The sequence below is a fragment of the Terrapene carolina genome, unplaced genomic scaffold (assembly GCF_002925995.2).
Source record: "Terrapene carolina triunguis isolate 2854851 unplaced genomic scaffold, T_m_triunguis-2.0 Scaffold95, whole genome shotgun sequence".
Lineage (NCBI taxonomy): Eukaryota > Metazoa > Chordata > Testudines > Emydidae > Terrapene > Terrapene triunguis.
In genome coordinates this window covers 16,169,351-16,186,573 of record NW_020664446.1, presented here as the reverse complement: position 1 = coordinate 16,186,573, position 17,223 = coordinate 16,169,351, and the positions used below count along the sequence as shown (strand labels likewise).

At 43.1% G+C, this 17,223-nt stretch overlaps 2 protein-coding genes across 2 annotated transcripts in view; one reads left to right on the top strand and one right to left on the bottom strand.

Moving 5' to 3' along the window:
* EIF3A (eukaryotic translation initiation factor 3 subunit A) overlaps positions 1-6,264 on the top strand; it is a 47,836-nt gene extending 41,572 nt beyond the window's left edge. The window contains 4 exon segments of the mRNA XM_024206248.3: positions 1-214; positions 1,785-1,959; positions 2,856-3,043; positions 4,939-6,264. The exon segment at positions 1-214 is cut by the window's left edge and continues 339 nt beyond it. Of these exon segments, the coding sequence (XP_024062016.3) occupies positions 1-214; positions 1,785-1,959; positions 2,856-3,043; positions 4,939-5,213 (852 nt within the window). The 3' untranslated portion in view covers positions 5,214-6,264.
* Positions 6,265-9,121: 2,857 nt separating this feature from the next.
* NANOS1 (nanos C2HC-type zinc finger 1) lies at positions 9,122-12,760 on the bottom strand. The gene has a single exon (XM_029911329.1). It carries the CDS (start codon positions 12,730-12,732, stop codon positions 11,974-11,976), a length of 759 nt encoding a protein of 252 aa, XP_029767189.1. The 5' UTR covers positions 12,733-12,760; the 3' UTR covers positions 9,122-11,973.
* Positions 12,761-17,223: the final 4,463 nt, after the last annotated feature.

Here is a 17,223-nt window from a genome sequence, read left to right as displayed (position 1 = left end):
GGCCTGGATGACGACAGGGGACCTAGGCGGGGCCTGGATGACGACAGAATTTCCAGACGAGATGAGGACAGAGGCCCCTGGCGTAGTGCAGATGAGGATCGACTCTCAAGACGTGATGATGACAGAGGTCCATGGCGTGGTGGGGATGATGACAGAGGGCCCAGGCGTGGGGATGATTCAAGACCTGGTCCTTGGAGACCATTTGGTAAACCAGGTAAAATAATTTTGTAATTAAACTATGGATTTTTTCATAATTCTATCCCTCTTCCAAAAATGAAATTAGCTGAGTTTAGTAAGATGTATATTAAGTACTAGATACTTGAGATAGCAGAAATAACTGGATCTAGCTCTGTGTGTTATTTTTAAACCAAGATTAGGTGTGTTTCTGAAATATACGCTCTAGTTCAAACTAGGAATCAGTATGAGTCTATTAATTTTCTGTTGCAAATGGCTGGATCAATCTGGCTAATTTGGATGCCCCTCTCATTTTAAATGATCCTTTTCATTTTACTGTTTTGGTTTTTTTTTTTTTTTAAATCAATATTTATTGCTTCTGTAGCAAATATTTAAAGGTCAAATATTAATGCTGGGAATTCACTTGTCTTGTGAACTAACCAATGTGAAATAAAAACTTTTATGCCCTCATGGGGCAGAATCAGCTTTTTACTAGACTAATGCAGCTTTGGCTCCCTTTCCTTTTTAAACTGTCCCAGAGGTCAGCCTCTTTTAAAGAGAATTTGGAATTCATCAGCCAATAAGTTGGACTTTGGTACCTCTGTGGTTTTGTGCACCTTTTTATTTATAGCATGCAAAAAATATTTCCAGTCAGTTATTTGAAGTCTTAGCTGGTAATGGCTATTACAGTTGTTTTCTGACTTCCTGTAGTGCTTAGCTAGGTCTGAACTGTTGAGTGTATCGCCAATACTTATCTTCTGGTCACTTTTTTAAAGTTGTAATTAAGAAAAAGCACAGACGTTAAATGGAAACATTTAAGTAACTAAGATAATTCTGAAATCCAATTCCAACATGATCATAAGTGAATAAACCCCAGTGCTCACCCTCCAAAAGCTTTTCCTTTCTCCCTCCAGAAGAAAGACAGGATGAACAATGTATAATAGAGGAGTACTACTAATACATGCAACTGAGAATCATAGATCATTGAGTGGTATCGCAAGAGGCATCGGGCAAATTGATCTGATTGGAAATAATAGTAATTCAGATTTTAAAAGTAGTAGCCATGATGCCCAAATTAATGATGATTTCTGATAAAGTTCAACATGTTTAAAATCTTTTTCCCTTGTAGACAGGGCTGAGGAAGCCATGGCTGTTTGAGGGTTATACTAATGCCCTGTTACTTAGTGTTTATTTTGACATTTCTGTCAGTGAGCCCCCCTCCCCTCCGAGCGCTGCAAAGTGCCATTGTAGACAGTGCACCAGCGCTGGGAGCTATTCCCTTCGTAGAGGTGGTTTTTTACACAGCCACGTTCAAGCGCTGCCGCAGCAGCACTTTAACGTTGCTAGTGAAGACGTGCCCTAAAAAATACAGATTTTATTAAGCCCTTTGCTGAACTACTATGGGGAGTATGGATTTCTTCACGTGAATGAGGCACCTGACCTACATTACATAGGTACTTCTTCAAGTCTTTGTGGATCCCACTCAAGGTGGGAGCCAAATGGACAAAAACTTGAAGCAGAATCAGTTACTGTGAAGGCAAGTAAACCCTTCTCTCTCGACTACTCCAAGTTTAGTCAGAAAATAATTTGATTCCTTTTGTTACTAACAGGTGGATGGAGAGAACGAGAGAAAGCTCGTGAAGACAGCTGGGGACCCCCACGAGACTCCAGACCTTCGGAAGACCGTGAGTTGGATAGAGATAAAGATATTGATGAAAACGAAAAGGATCGTGAGTTTGACAAAGATCGTGACCTTGATCGGGATGATCGCTTCAGACGTCCAAGGTTTGATTTTTCTATTGTTAACAATATTGATAGGAGTTTTGTAAAAGCCATCAGCTTTTTTTCTCTTTTGTGAAATTAGTCACATCTTTAAAGCAATAAACAAATTATATTGATTATTCATATTGTGAAGAAAACCCTAATTGTTCCCAGAAGCAGCCACAAAATGTTTTACTACTCACTTTTAAATACACCTCTACCCCGATATAACGCAACCCGATATAACACGGGTTCGCATACAACGCAGTAAAGCAGTGCTTCCACGGATCAGTGCTTCAGCTCCCAGCCAGGGTGCTCCGCTTCCCGCCGCCGGTGAGTGCAGGGAGGTTGGGGAAAGGACACCCCCCGTACTCACCTGCGGCAGGAAGCGGAGCACCGCGGCTGGGAGCTGATGGAGAGGAGCGGGCTGGGGCCGGGCTGCTCTGCTTCCCGCTGCTGCCGGTGAGTGCCTGTCAGGGGGTGGGGTGTGTGGTTAGGGGTCGGGGCAGTCAGGGGACAGGGAGCAGGGGGTTTGGTAGGGGCTGGGGTCTCTGGAGGGGGCGGTCAGGGGACAAGGAGCAGGGGGGCCAAAGCAAGTACGATATTATGTGGTCTCACCTATAGCGCGGTAAGATTTTTTGGCTCCGGAGGACCGCGTTATATCGGGGTAGAGGTGTATGATTGCAGTCCTTTTCTTAGTCAGGATTGAGCGTTGACCTTAGGTTTCACTAAAATGAAATCTTAACTTTTAACACTCCAATAATTTTTTCTCATAAATGGTGCTGTGTGCCTGGTACAGCATCACGTTGAAACTGTCTGTTTCAAATAACTTGTCGTTTTTAACACTGCTGTGTTCACTGCAGCAGAAGCCAGAGTATAAAGGGTTAGTCTTACTTTTATTTATTTTTAAATGGCAAAAGGGATGAGGCTGGCTGGAGAAGAGGACCAGCTGAGGAAGTTTCCAGCTGGAGAGATTCAAGTCGTCGAGACGAATGGGATAGAAGTGGTCGTGACATGAGAGATGACCGGGGTGGTCGTGACCTGAGAGATCGGCGTCCTGATGATAGAGATAGAAGAGGACCTCCAATCAGAACAGACCGTGAAGAAAGTATGTTTGTTTCCCCATACTAGTTGAAATATTTGTCACCGGGGATCACTTAGGGTATGTCTACACTACCTGCCGGATTGGCGAGCGGGGATCGATTTATCGCGTCTAGTCTAGACGCGATAAATCGACCCCCGAGCCCTCTCCCGTTGACTCCTGTACTCCAGCGCCGCGAGAGGCGCAGGCAGAGACGACTGGGGAGCGGCAGTAGTCGACTCACCGCAGTAAGTCAATCTAAGTACATCGACTTCAGCTACATTATTCACGTAGCTGAAGTTGCGTAACTTAGATCAATTTCCCCCCCAGTGTAGACCAGGGCTTACACTAATGGCCCCTTTACATCGCTCTGGTAATGTAAAAGGGCCTTAAAGTGGAGTAAATTACATATATACCCAGTTAAGGTCCCTTTTACTGTCAGTCCCTACTGTCAGAGTGGTATAAAGGGAAGGGGCCCTGGTGTAAACGCGAATCTGGCCCTGATTTTATTTTTATTTATTTATTTTTTTAAATAATTTGTATCCCAGTAGATTCTTGTCATTTGGGATATAGATCAGAAATGAAAGAATGAGACTATTAAAAATGTCACTAGGAGTGCTGGGTGAAATGTTTTGGGGAAAATAGTTTATTCACCAAAACATGCACTGTTGGCTGGCCTGAGGCTATTCACGAAAGTTTGCTGGCTTGAAAACAATCTGTCAGTCCATCCCCCTTTACAATCTTTAGCCCTGTGGTTAGGGCATTTGCCTGGGATGCAGGAGACCCAGGTTTAAATCCCCATTCTGGAGCAGAGACTTAAAGTCCTGTATCCACCACCGCACCCATGTGAGCACCCTAATCACCGCGTTACAAGCTGTTCTGGGGTGGGTTGCCCTTAGTCTTTCCTATTGAAGCAATTCCATTTTGTAGAAAAACTTAAATATTGAGCCAAAGAGAGAGATGGAGATGTGGATTCAAATCTTCTCTCTGCCTAATTTAGAGGGATTTGAATCCACATCTGACTCACCACATGAGTACATGCCCTCATTACACCCACAGTGCATGTGCTTAAGTCCCATTTTCTTCAATCCAGGATAGGGATGCTGCCCTGAATCTGGTCCTAACTGATAAAAATGGTGCAGAAAATGCCGCACAAGACCTCCTGACAAGTGAAAGGAGGAGGAACTGGTTTTCAGTGCCGAGATTCTTTTTTTATACTATGTTAAGTGTGGTATTTGAAAGTGTTTTCCATTTAACTTCCACATTATTGTAAAACTGATTATGTTCTTCAACTTCTTATCTCTACTGTGAAATAAGTAGTTTCCTATGCACTGTAGCATTCCAGCACACTCTTATGTGCAGGATGAGGTGTTAATAACCCAGTGAAACTTCTGCTACTTTTATCTTTGCCTACAAGCTGATACTATTTGCAGGGGTTTTTTGAGACAGGGCATACCTAAAACCTTTTCCCCATTTACATAAAATTTGGGGGTTTTCAGTTTTTAGGATTCACTTTGTTATGAAACTCGACTGTTTTCTAGCCAGATATTTTAAGTGTCTCAAAATTTGATACTCATGGGCTAATAATTATTTATTTTGTTTGTTTTTTAGCTAAACAGTGACTTTATTATAATGTACATTAGACAGAGCTCTAGCCAGATTAAGGCTAGTTCTGAGCAACTGAAAAAACAACGGGTTACTATTGGCAGGCTTTCATTACAATACTGTAAAATTAAACCATGGACTCTGAACCTGGGTGTCACCACCATCTGTATTGTTACATGGGAGCAGTGGTTCCAGTATGGCAAAGTTTGAGAAACCACTGAATTAAACTATCAGTGCTGGGCTTGTTGATTTAAACTCTTGTAAGGGACTGTAGTAATACAAAAAAAGTGGTTTCTAATGATCTTGCACATTTTTAGCGAGTTCATGGCGGCGTGGTGACGACAGAAAAGAAGATCATGGGGAAGAGCGTGAAACTATCCGGCGAGCTGCTCCGGCTCCGGCTCCGGCTCCGGCTCCTACTCCTGTTCCTGCTGCTGCTCCCACTGCTGCTGCTCCTCCTCCTATTTCAAAAGATAGGGAGAGGGATGCAGAAAGCGAGAAGGGGTCCTGGAGAACAGAAAAAGAACGAGAATCTCTTCGTCGCACTAAAAATGAAACAGATGAAGATGGATGGACCACTGTACGACGTTAATTCAAAAACTAAACACAGTTTAAACAGGTGTTTTAGGGTTGATTTGAGCAAATCCACAGATTATTATATTTGTGCTTTATAAACATTCGGAATTGGTATTCTTTGACAAATGTTTTGAGATAACATAAAAGCATGAGCCTGTATTACTTACTCATATATAGATTGATCATGCACAAAACTAGCAGCAGAAGGTTGGAAATTGAATGCCGGTTTCTGAAATGACAAATGTTGCATATTTCACAGATCACTTGTTGCTAAAATAAAAATGTGAACTCTGTAGCTATCTTGAGCAACAGTTATATCTCAAACTAAAACAAACTGATCTATTTTTAAAATATATAATTCTTAATTTGGAATGGGGTATGATTTATATCACCGAACATGCAGTTGAAAACAAATCTCACATAAAATGGTCACATTATTGAAAAGATGGAGCTGGATTAATTTCCATAATTGGCCAAGATGAACTCTAAAAACCCTTCCCCTACTGAGGTATTTTTGAGGGCAAGAGGTTTTTGTGAGGTATATTATCATCTGAATTCAGTAAGTTGTTTAAATTTAAATAAATTACAATAAACATTCTGAACATTAGTTACACTGGGATATTTTCTATGATTTTACTTGAATGCATATGAAACCATTTTGCAGTCATTCTAATAAGGAATATTGCTGCAGTGTGAAACAACAAAACATCATTAGACTTTAGAACTCAAGCGTTATGGTCCACATACTGCTGAGTATTTTGTTTTGCCAATAGCATAACTGCTTATTCCATTACTGGATAATTCATGCCTTTCAAGCATTTATAAATATTGTCATATTTAAAATGTGTGGTTTTGGAGGAATTGTTCAGATTTTTTCCCCCAACTTTGTCTTCAGGGTAAATGCTTTCCTTTTCAACAAGTGCTTTGTAGTAATGGCTGTGTTGACTGACTTCAATTTTGGGGTGCAGTAACAATGTTAATCATTAACTATCTGGTCTTATTGAAGCCAACACAGAATTTGCTGCTGTGTTTCTCTTCAATGATAAATAAACAACTTATAGAATTAGCTTCTACTGTGTATTGACTTTTTAATTAACATTACTGATGTATTTTTATACGAAAAAGGCAAGCTGCTTAACTTACTCCCTTCCTCCATACCTACCCTTTTCTGTCCCAAATGAAAGAGAAAGTAACTTGTCTCTTGTATGGTGTTCTGACTGGGAAATGTGATGATTCATTTATGACAAACATGAACTTAAGTTGTTATGCTCCTTCCCTTCTCCTGCACCCTCCATGAAAAACCTTCACCTCCACAGCGTTCTTCCTTTGAGGATTGGATGGGAGTGTCTTTGGAGTCCTTCAGCTCTGCTCCTTGCTTGGCCATAGCAATCACTGCAAAGCAATACCCTGGACTACCTCTGTATCCTCTTATTATTCTGAGAGATGGGACTAGACAATAGGACCCAAGTCTCTGTGATAACATAGTACACTACCCACAAGTTCTCATTGGACAGTCTTTTGATGATACTTGAAGTTGTCCCTAAAGTGCACTCAGTCTAAAAAATGACTATACAAACCAATTATTTTTCCCTTTTTTCTGGGTAAAACTATACTTGTTTGGGGTACATGATATGTATAGTCATGACTCTTTTCTAAGATTCTGCCACTATGGAATCCTTCCCTTGCAGCAGACATCAATTCCAGAATCTAAAGTTTACATTTTAAAAAACAATTTGAGCCCTTGTGACAACTTTGAGAACATGAATAAAGTACACACAGACATGTCTTCAGGTCTGCACACAACCGAAAGGAGTCAGAGATGTGACCTGCTCCCATTCATCTTAGTGGCCTGTTAACTCTGAAACTTAAAGATGGCAACTCTAAATTGTAATGTTTACTGATCATTTTAGTAGAAATATCCTCTGATGTGCCTGCCATGCCCCTCCAGGTGCCAAAAGCCACAAATGACCAGCTCTAGTTGCTGAAACCTCCTCCCCAACAGCTTCTGATAATGCAACTATGCATTAATACATAATTGGATATTTAAAAAAACCTGTGATCAAGTTGTTTCATGCAAATTAAAAACTACTGTACTGATTCACTTTAATAATTAACCCTCATTTTTGTAAATTATCAGTTGACCTGCTAGAGTAAGTTCAGCTTGCTCACTTTTTGGGGTGTACAAAATTTGTTCTATAGTTGCAGTTCACTGTTAAATTACTCCCTTTGCATCTTAATTTGTGTGATGAGAGGGTAGAGAGGAGATGCAATCAATTTTTTTTTAATTCTGATTTTTGCATTGTTGCCTGTACATGAACTGTGTATTTTGAGTCATCTTGGATTTGCAAGCTACCAATGAACTAGAGGAACATTTATGGATCACTTAATAGTGAAGTACTGTATATACGCATTTTCTGATGAGTCTGTGGTGGAACATCTAGCCAGCAGGGAGAATGCTATCACTTTGTTTACTCTCTTTTTCACTTAAATTGGAAACTAGGCTACTTTTGTAGTAATGGAATGCTTGGGTTGCAGATACTGTAAAACATTCCCCTACATCTAGACAAGATTTACCATTGCATTAAAAAGATGACTAAATTATGTGAACTTTTAAAACAAAAGCTAAAATTTAAGCTTAATCTGAATCTTACACTTCAGTAATGCAATGCTACTACAGGGCTGAGTCATGTTGCTGTAATATACTTCACAGATACTTGGCTGTACAAGCATCCCTGTAAAATGTTACTGTGGTGTTATGGCTGTCAGTCTAGCTTACTATTCATCTTGTATGAATCCCTTTGTGACATGAGCCATCTTGAGTGTCATTTTAAATGCAGTTCCATTTACTAGGTTGTGTGCCAAAATTGCTTCTGTACCCCACACACCTTACTTCTAGAAGATAAAGGAAGCAATTCTTAAAAGACAACTCTGCTTAACCCTCCTCTGATTGCTAGGGTTTAGATTACTATTTATTCAGGTAATTTAAGAAATCTAAATAAAACCACTTGCTGAAGGAAATACTGATAAGTTACAACAACATTCATTGGGCATGAGGGTTGTAAGAACAGTAAGGAGACACCCTGTTCTCAGACATGAGAATTCATTCTTCCTCTAGGAGAGAGAGTGCAGCTTGGATTCTAGCATTGGATGTAGTGTATCTAGACAATCTGGTGGAATAAACTTTTTGCAAAAGGTTTCCCAGCCTCATTAGTGATCCAAGGATGGTGCTTGGAAATACTATGAGTGGCCAAAGTGAAAAAAATCCCTTTTTGGAAAGACAACCAAGTTAGATTTTAGAAGTTTAGTCTTTAACTGAACCACAGCTTTTTTTTTTATAAAATTAGTTTTAAAGGGAGTCATTCTACAGAGGATGAAGTACACCTTTTTATAAAAAGTAATTAGTGCTCAGAGGAAATTTCCTAATTGTAAACCTTTGCCCCTAACATATCTTAACTGATCTTTCTAGAGTTGGTTTGTTGGAGCTTAACTCTTCTGGGTCAATTTATTAAACTATAGTTTAATCTCACCTGGCAGCTTCCTAATTACTATGGCAAGCTAGTACATGTGGTGGGTTCTTCAAGCAACTCTGGCCCCTTCAACTGCCAGGCTTGTGTGTTGCAGGATGCATAGAGTGTCAAGAACTGGCATGTACCTGTAAGGGTGGTTAGGTCAGTCAACTGATTTTTCTCTTAGAGCAGGAGGAATTTGTGAAGCAATGGCTCCACTAAGGAGGGAGGTTATTTTGATTCCTTGAAAGATTCCAGTCATGCTAACAGAATTGTTGGCATAAAGCAGCATGTTCTCTATACCCCACCATATCATGCTAGCACCCTGCAGGCACCTCTGCCTACACATTTGACAGCACTGTCCTAAATTCAGGATGTGTAAAACCAAGAACGCTTTTCATATGGTCTTTTTGCTCCCTTTAATGTTTACAGCAGTGCGGTGGGTAACTTGCACTAACCTTGATAGATAAAACATTGCTGAAGGAAATACTGTTAAGTTACAACAACATTCATTGGGCATGTAGGTAGGAAGAACATTAAGTAAGGACACATCCAGTTCTCAGACATGAGAATTCATTCTTCCTATAGAATAAAGACAGCAGCTTAAATTCTAGCATTGGATGTAGTGTATCTAGACTTAAGGTACACATTAAGTGTACTGACACTTTCCACATGAAATACATGCTAGGTAATACTCCAGATATTCCAGTAAAACTGCCATGGGCAAATTGTACACTGAACTGTTCTATCACTTTAGACTAGCACGTAGCCCCTTAAAGAGGACATTCCCCTGGTCATATTTGCTATTGTAAGTAAGGTTTTTGCATTACAAGTCAGTTTATTAAATTCTCACCTAGATATGAATGCAAATTCTCATAGACCAAAGCAAGTTCTACTGGGGAGGTGCTCTTACAAAGATCACCTGTGAAATCCCACAGAAAACAAGCAGTTTGGAGGGTCTAGAAGTACAGCTTTGAGATAGGTAAATAGGGATGTAACTATGAGCCAAAACATAGTACATGAATGGACATCCAGAGTGAGAAAAGTATAAACAGCATATGGTTAAATAAGTTGTATTGATTTTAAGTTTTATACTTAATGAGAGTCTCCCTTTAGTAAAACAAACCCAACACTAGCTTTGGAGTTAAGCGAAGAATTAGCAGACTACACTACTCTCCCATTAGAAACAAGTAGTAGTAGTTCCTAGCTTTTAAGGATTTTAGAAAGTTGTTCATATACCGAGTACTTCAGAATGTAAATATTTTTACATAACTGTCCTGATAGCATTTCTTACAAGATGATATGCATCCTTAAAATAATCTTATATGCAGTCCAGCTGCAACTGTTAAATTAGCCACATACACATGGTATTAATTTAAATGCAGTTATGCTCTGCAATACTCCAGAGCTTCATCAACTGTCTACCTATATAAGAGAAATGAAGTGTGCACAGTATATTACTAAAAAAAAAAAAGAGGGATTCACTGCATGGAACATTAGTAAGTCTTTCTCCCCATTCTTTTACATTGTAAGTAAAGGGGGAAAACGCTTTGCTTGGTGGAATCTAAATTTGCTATGCGGAGATAAAAATCTACTCAGGATGGAAGTTTAAACTTTAACCTTTTGGATCATGTTGTCCAAACCTGTTACACAGTGTGATTAAGACTACAGTACATGGGTCAGAATACAGTTTGGCCTTGCTCTGTAGTAGAGAGCAACTATTTTCTAGCTGAGGCCTCCATTGTAAACAGTACCTCAGCACAGCCCTGAGGTAGTTTCAAAGAAGTCTTGCACAGAGAAAGCAGCAGGGGGCGTATTCTCATTTGTTTTATAAATGATTTCCTGCAAGAGCCCTCAAGCAGCTTTTGCATTAAAAAAAACCCAAACAAACTAGGGCTCTTTCCTCCATCCACATTAAAAGGCGCTTTGTTTTCTTCGCAGTAGAAGAGTATGGTAGCTATTAGAATCCACATTACAAGTCAGAGGAAGGCAACAAGAACGTCTTCCCACTAATTATGCATTAGACAGGGATGCAATGCATTGCAGCTACTATAAAATGGCCCAACAAACCCAAGAGTGTTGAGTGATAATCTATAAATAGCTACAGGGTAGCAAAACACCCTAGAAAACATGGTTGTCCATTGTTTAAAATACCTTGCCGCTTGCTGTAGATTACCACCTTGTAGTAGGTCTAGGGGCACATATGGGGGGAAAGAAGAGAGAACAGGCTTAACTCAAATTTGTGATGCCTTTACTTCACTCTATAAAACAAAAATTCAAATTTAAACAGCACCATTGCCACCTGTGGCCAGTATGGGGCTTTACAATCTCGACAGTGTTTATTTTTGGCTGGGGGTGGGAGGGAAAGGGAATTTAGAGGAATAAAAGTTAATTTCTAGACTAATGGAAGGGGAAAAAAAAAACCAAACAGTAAAACAAGAACCCTAGATCAATACAAAAGAACTTGTGAACACAAAGGGGAGCTCCCCCAACACTAAAAAGTGTCATATGATCATTCCTGATCTCAAAATCCCCACAAACATCAGTAACTAACAATTCATACTACCTACTTACAACCAACGTCGTTTTGTTAGAGGACAGTGCAAACACAACCACGAGCAGCCAAATACAGCATAATTTCCCCTCCCTACCCTGTCGAGCTCACCCTTAAAACATAAAATTTAAAAACATCAATTCTTCATTTGGCTAGGATACTGCAAAAACAGAAATTCGTTGGCTTAGCAGTACAGAGGCCTTTTCTTCAGAGATTCTGTAAAATATTTTTTTTTAAAATGCCTCCTCTCCAATAAACCAACATAAGCGTCCCCATGGGAGCTCCCTACCATTCAATTTCATCTTATCCCCCTTTTAAAAATTAGATATATATATTATACAATAAACAAATACAGTGCATCTAAACTGCATATTTATAATTATACAGAGTTAACTTCAGAGCCCAGCTTCCCTGGATGCTAAGTATACAAACTAGAAACTATCATGATAGTACATAAGCCAAGGAGCTTTTTACATTCTAGTTTCCCACGTTGAATATATTAATGTGTTAAAGAGAACAAAATGCAATCCGCTGTAAGACACTTTTTAAAAAAAAACTGGGAAGGTCTTTTTTTTTTTGTGGGCCACACCAAAAAAAATTGCTGTCGGGTCACTTTCTACTGAAGCGGCCTCAGTCAAAAGGGGGAAAAACCGAACCCCCCAACAAATCCATCGCCAACAAAACAAACAGTCCCGAGGCCAGGAGGCTGCGGCCCCCTAGCGGAGTTTCTTGCCCAAGGCGGTCCTGGCGTGTCGGAGCTGCTGCTTGGCGGCACTGGCCTGCATTTTGGAGAGGGGGCAGTACTTGATGGTGTGGGCATTGTCCCCACTGGCCCCGCAGAGGGGGCACGTGTATCTCCGCAGCACGGGGCACAAGACCCGGCCGTCGGGTCCCTTGAGGATGTGCGTGGTGTAGAGGGCGACGGCTTCTTTGTTATTCCGGCAGAAGACGCAGACCTGCAGCTCCGGCTTGAGCAGCCGGGAGCCGGGCTTCTGGGGCGCTGGGAGCCGCCCGCCGCCCCACGCGTGAGGGGAGCGGTCCCGCTGCAGGTGAGCCGGGGAGCAGTTAAAGACCAGCGCGGCGGGGCTGGCGCGGCCGGAGAAGGGGCTGAAGTCGGCGAACCGCTCCTCCAGGAAGCTCTCGCCGTGGTGGCGGCTGCACAGGTCGAAGTCGTGCAAGTGCAACGCGCCTTCGAAATAGGGGGTCCCTGCGTCTTCCTCCTCCTCGTCCTCCTCCTCCTCGTCCTCCTCCGGAGCCGGCTGCACGGCGGCGGCCACCACCACGGAGGAGGGCTGGGTCCCGAAGCCCTTCTCCTCGCCCACGGCCTTGGTGATCAGCGTGGCCAGCCCCAGATAGTCATTCCACGAGTTGAACGCGTTCCCGTAGGCGGGGTGGCTCTTGGCACCGTAGCGGGCGCCCTGCAGGAACTCCACGGGCTGGTGCTGCTCCAGCTTGCCGGGGGGGAACGTCTCCATCGGAGGCTCCACGCCACGGGGCCGGGGGGGGGGGACCCGAGTCCCAGCCGCCGCCGCCGCCGCCGCCGCCTCCTCCTGCGCGCTGCAGCCGCGACTCCGGGGACTCGCCCCGCACGCACCCAGCCGAACCCGCCCGCAACCAACGCAGCTCTGCGCGGCGGCCGCTTCGCTCGCTGGCCGCGGCTGCTCTAGCTACATCGGGGGAGGGGAGAGAGGAGGAGGCTCAGCCCAGGGGCCGCGGCAATTGGCCACCAGCCAAAGCAGCGCCCCCCGCCCGGCTCCACCGCTCAGGCCGCCGATTGGTTGCTGCGTTAAGCTGCGTTCAGTCTCCTGCAGCTTGTGTGTGCACGGGCGGGGCCGCCCCTCGCCTTTGATTCGGAGCAGGTGAGAGGCCTCCAGCCCCCCTGCTACGGTGTCTTGGGGGATGCGCACACACACACATACTGCGTCACAGGGGGTAGCTAGGGATGGGCCCAAGCCTTCTCCACCACTGGCAGCTGGGCATTATGATGTGCAAAAATCAGCATCCTCGTGCCAAGTTGTGCCTGGATCGCAGAGCTAGGACATTGCACTAAATATCGCCCTTCCTACATAGGGGTGGCTGGGGTGTTTTTCTGTAGTTCACTTCCCCTGCATTCCATGTAAGATGGATGCAGTGATACTGGCCTACCTCAAAGGGGTGTTGTGAGACTTAATGAAGCCCTGATCCTGAAGAACTGTGTTGCCTGGGGGGACTCTTATACCCATGCTGAGCCCCCTGGATTTCAGTGGGGTTCTAAGCAGGCACCAGGGTCCTCTTGCATGGAAAAGTTTGCAGGAGCAGGGCCATAATTAACATTTGCAAAACACCTGCTGGTTTTCAGATATAAAAACCCTGTAGTGAAATGCTAAGTAGCACTATATACAAACCTTCAACAACAAAAAATCATCCCCAAAAGCCATCTCACAAGGACCCCCCAAACAGAATTGTCCTAGCCCATATACTAATGTGAGCAGCAATACAACAACATCAACCTCAGGCAGGACTACTAAGTACTTGGCAAGCTGAGCTTTCCAAATGTAGAAAAATATGGGGTCTGATTCGATCACAAACTGAGATATTACCCCAGAAAAGGAGAAGTGCTAGAGACTCCATGAAATCTGCTGGGCACTCCACGATTGCTACTGATTTTACATGGAAGACACTCAGATACTATGGTGATGAGTGGCAGTCTAAAACCCTAAGCTAGCTAGCTTCTGTCTTCACTTACATTTGTGCAAACTAGGATCAGTTCTCCTGAACTCAACAGTATCACACTGGTTTTAATTCAAGATCACTGTTTATTTCTCCCCTTTCGTGGGCCCACTGTCTCCGAGCAGCTGAAAGGTACATTCCTGTTTTTTAAACAAAACCTATAAACAGTGCTAGAGCCTGTATCTGTGTTATATAAACTATAAGGAAGACAGGCAAAGGCAATAAGAAGTTTGTAGAACTGAGAAACTCATCCTCCCAGATTATGCAGCATAGCTTTCTGCAAATTCAGAATGGTCAGGAGCCCATCGACCATGAAGAAACTGAAATGCTTTTGAAAATAAAGTTTTTAATTACAAATGGCCTTTTCCTGGCTGCTTGCTGCTGATAGCCATCTTGCAGAAGAGACATCGCTTCCAACACTGAGCTCTAGTTAGTTTCCAACCTTTCTTAATATTAGCGTAACAAAGAAAAAAGCTCATGTTAAAAATAACATTTGGTAAAAAAACAATGAAGTTCTTTGTAAGCAGCCTGGGACTTTTATCTATCTATCAGTGTACTTTGAGCTTAATTCGTGCCAGCCTGGACCCTGGCAGAATATGCTGAAGCAGAAGAAAGTCTGCAGGGGGAAGAGATTATGGGATCCGCAGAAAATAGCTATGGTTTTCCTTACCTCAAGAAACCTAAAATCAGTGCAGCTCTGAAAGTGTATGGGACTGCCTGGTCTGGAAAAAAGGTGTCACCTGGGCAAGCTGGGGTATATGCAGATTCAGAGCATCTACTTCACAATCTACAGCTGCATCAGGCTGATATAGGTAGGGTGACCAGATGTCCCGATTTTATAGGGACAGTCCTGATTTTTGGGTCTTTTTCTTATATAGGCTCCTATTACCTCCCACCCCATCCCGATTTTTCACATGTGCTGTCTGGTCACCCTAGGTGTAGGGGTGCTATAAAAAAAGCCTACGAAAGCTAGGCATTAGGGTCTGGCATGGAACCACTTGAGATCAATAGGTGTTGTTCCCTAGTGAGGCTGGTAAGTAAGACTTTAAGGACTTTTTGTTCTGTGTCTGCAAAGTGTCTAGCATGAGGGGGTCCTGGTCCTTGACTGGTGCTGTTACAAGACAAATAAATACTGAATTAATAATATAATACAACAGACTTTGGATCAGGCCCTTATATAGGGAGTGTTCTAGTAGTGCTACAGTGGGAGTGAATCTGGCCCACGGAAGTTAGCTTCTCATACTGGTAGGGCCACACGAGTAATGGATGCAAGAGGGGTCAGCAATGCAGCTGCAACTAAAAATATTCATTTCAAGCTGGGCTGAGCAAAGCAGGGTCTGTTTTCTTTTTAGTGATAAATCTCTCTTCCCAGCCTCCACCAACACCTTGGTTCCTAGCTGACAGACATTTACATTCTAATCCTTATTTAATTACCAGGGAGTTTGTATGCTATTTAAATACTTGGGATTAACTAAGTTAAATATCAATAACTCAAGTATCTGATTCTCCTTTACGCTCAGGTTGCTCTGTGCCACTCTGGCAGTGTAAAGGGGCCTTGGTGAGGAAGGCTGGCCCAGAGGTTAGAGCAATACTAGCCTTGCACTTGGAGGACTGTCTTCAATTCCCTGCTTTGAGGCAGACTTCCTGTGTGATGTTTGGCAAGCGAGTCATTACGGTTTTAGGCTTCACAATGATGTAAAAAACCTCCCAGTGAATGCTTTAGGCATAGGGTGACCAGATAGCAACTGTGAAAAAATGGGATGGGGGTGGGGGGTAATAGGCGCCTATATAAGAAAGTTCCAAAAAATGGGACGGTCCCTTTAAAAATGGGATATCTGGTCACCCTATTTAAGCACCTAAGCTTTCAAGATAGAAGTTCCCTCTGCCTCTATGTTTCTGCCTCTGGGCATGTGCAGTTTCATCTCCCACCTAAGCCCCAGAGTGATCCATGAACTTGGGGAAGATAAGCATTTGCCTGCCTAACTCATGTGCAGGCTCAATCCAGTAGGCCTGCTCAGAGCCAGACATGTTGGCACCAGCCAGGATGTAACTTTTACCCCAGTGGTGAGAGCACTCTTGTGGGAGACCCAGGTTCAATTCTCACTGCTGTCTGACTGGGGGAGAGGATTTAAATGGGATGCTTTAACCACTGGGCTAAAAGTTATAAGGCGGGTGACACCATCTTCTCCTCCAGCTGCTTTGTGGGCGGGGAGGCAGGTGCCTAACTCGTTCTCACAAGAAACACCTGGGGTGCCTCAGACTCCAGGAGAGGGGTTCCCATCTGTGAATAGCTGGCAGAGCTAGGCACCTTCCTGCTGCTCGGACTTAAGTAACTGCCTTTGTGAGAGGGGCAGGGCTTACAGCACACTGCTGTCCTCGGCATCTCCCGTTGCTTGGCTTAGGCGGCTCACCTAGGCCCCCAACTCAGGCTGTGTGGATCACAAAGTTGTTCCTGTGATTTTTTTTTTCCCCCCTCCTTCCCTCAGGCATTAAAAGTTAGACATGATTCTAAACATTGCAATACCTAAGTCCCTTTCTGGAAGTGGGCCTTAGCCTCTCTATACCTCATCTCTCTATAAAATGGAGACAACAGGGGTGTTCTGAAGATAAATGTTAAAAGATTGAGGCACTCCACTACTACAGCGATGGGGGGCCACATAAGTACCTAAGAGAGAGACGTGCATGTATTGACTATAAAGGAGTATTCCCAGGACTATAGTTACTAGAAATAGTTGGAAAAATTTAGCTTGTTGGGTGCCTATTACTGTGCAAGTGTAGGTAGGATGACCAGATAACAAATGTGAAAAATTGGGACTTTTTTTTTCCAGGGTGGGGTATAGTTGCCTATATAAGACAAAGCCCCTAATATTGGGATGGAACCGATAATGTCTGGTCACCCTACGTGTAGGAAACCTCTGTATTGACATTGGAAGGATTAGTGCGTCAGTGGAACTAACGGTTTTATTGGCCGTTTTCATGCTGCAAACCAAAAAATGCTGTGAAGAGTTGCTGCTGGATGAGGTGCTACAGCTTGAAATAACATGAAACCAAACTGCCAGATTTTCATTTTTATCAAGCAACGTTAATAGACCCTAAGGACAAAGGGGCCTTCAAAATTCCATTTTTAAAATGAACCCCCTCCTTACATTTAGGTTGAAGCCTATAGCTGAATCTACCCCAAAATACCCCCTTAACAGTCCTGGAAAGACAATAGGGGGAGGAGCATTTTTTTGGGGGGGTGCCTTGTTTCAGCCGCA

Bases quoted from the DNA above. Each gene is read 5' to 3' on its own strand.
- NANOS1 (XM_029911329.1), bottom strand. From the start codon at position 12,732: ATGGAGACGTTCCCCCCCGGCAAGCTGGAGCAGCACCAGCCCGTGGAG.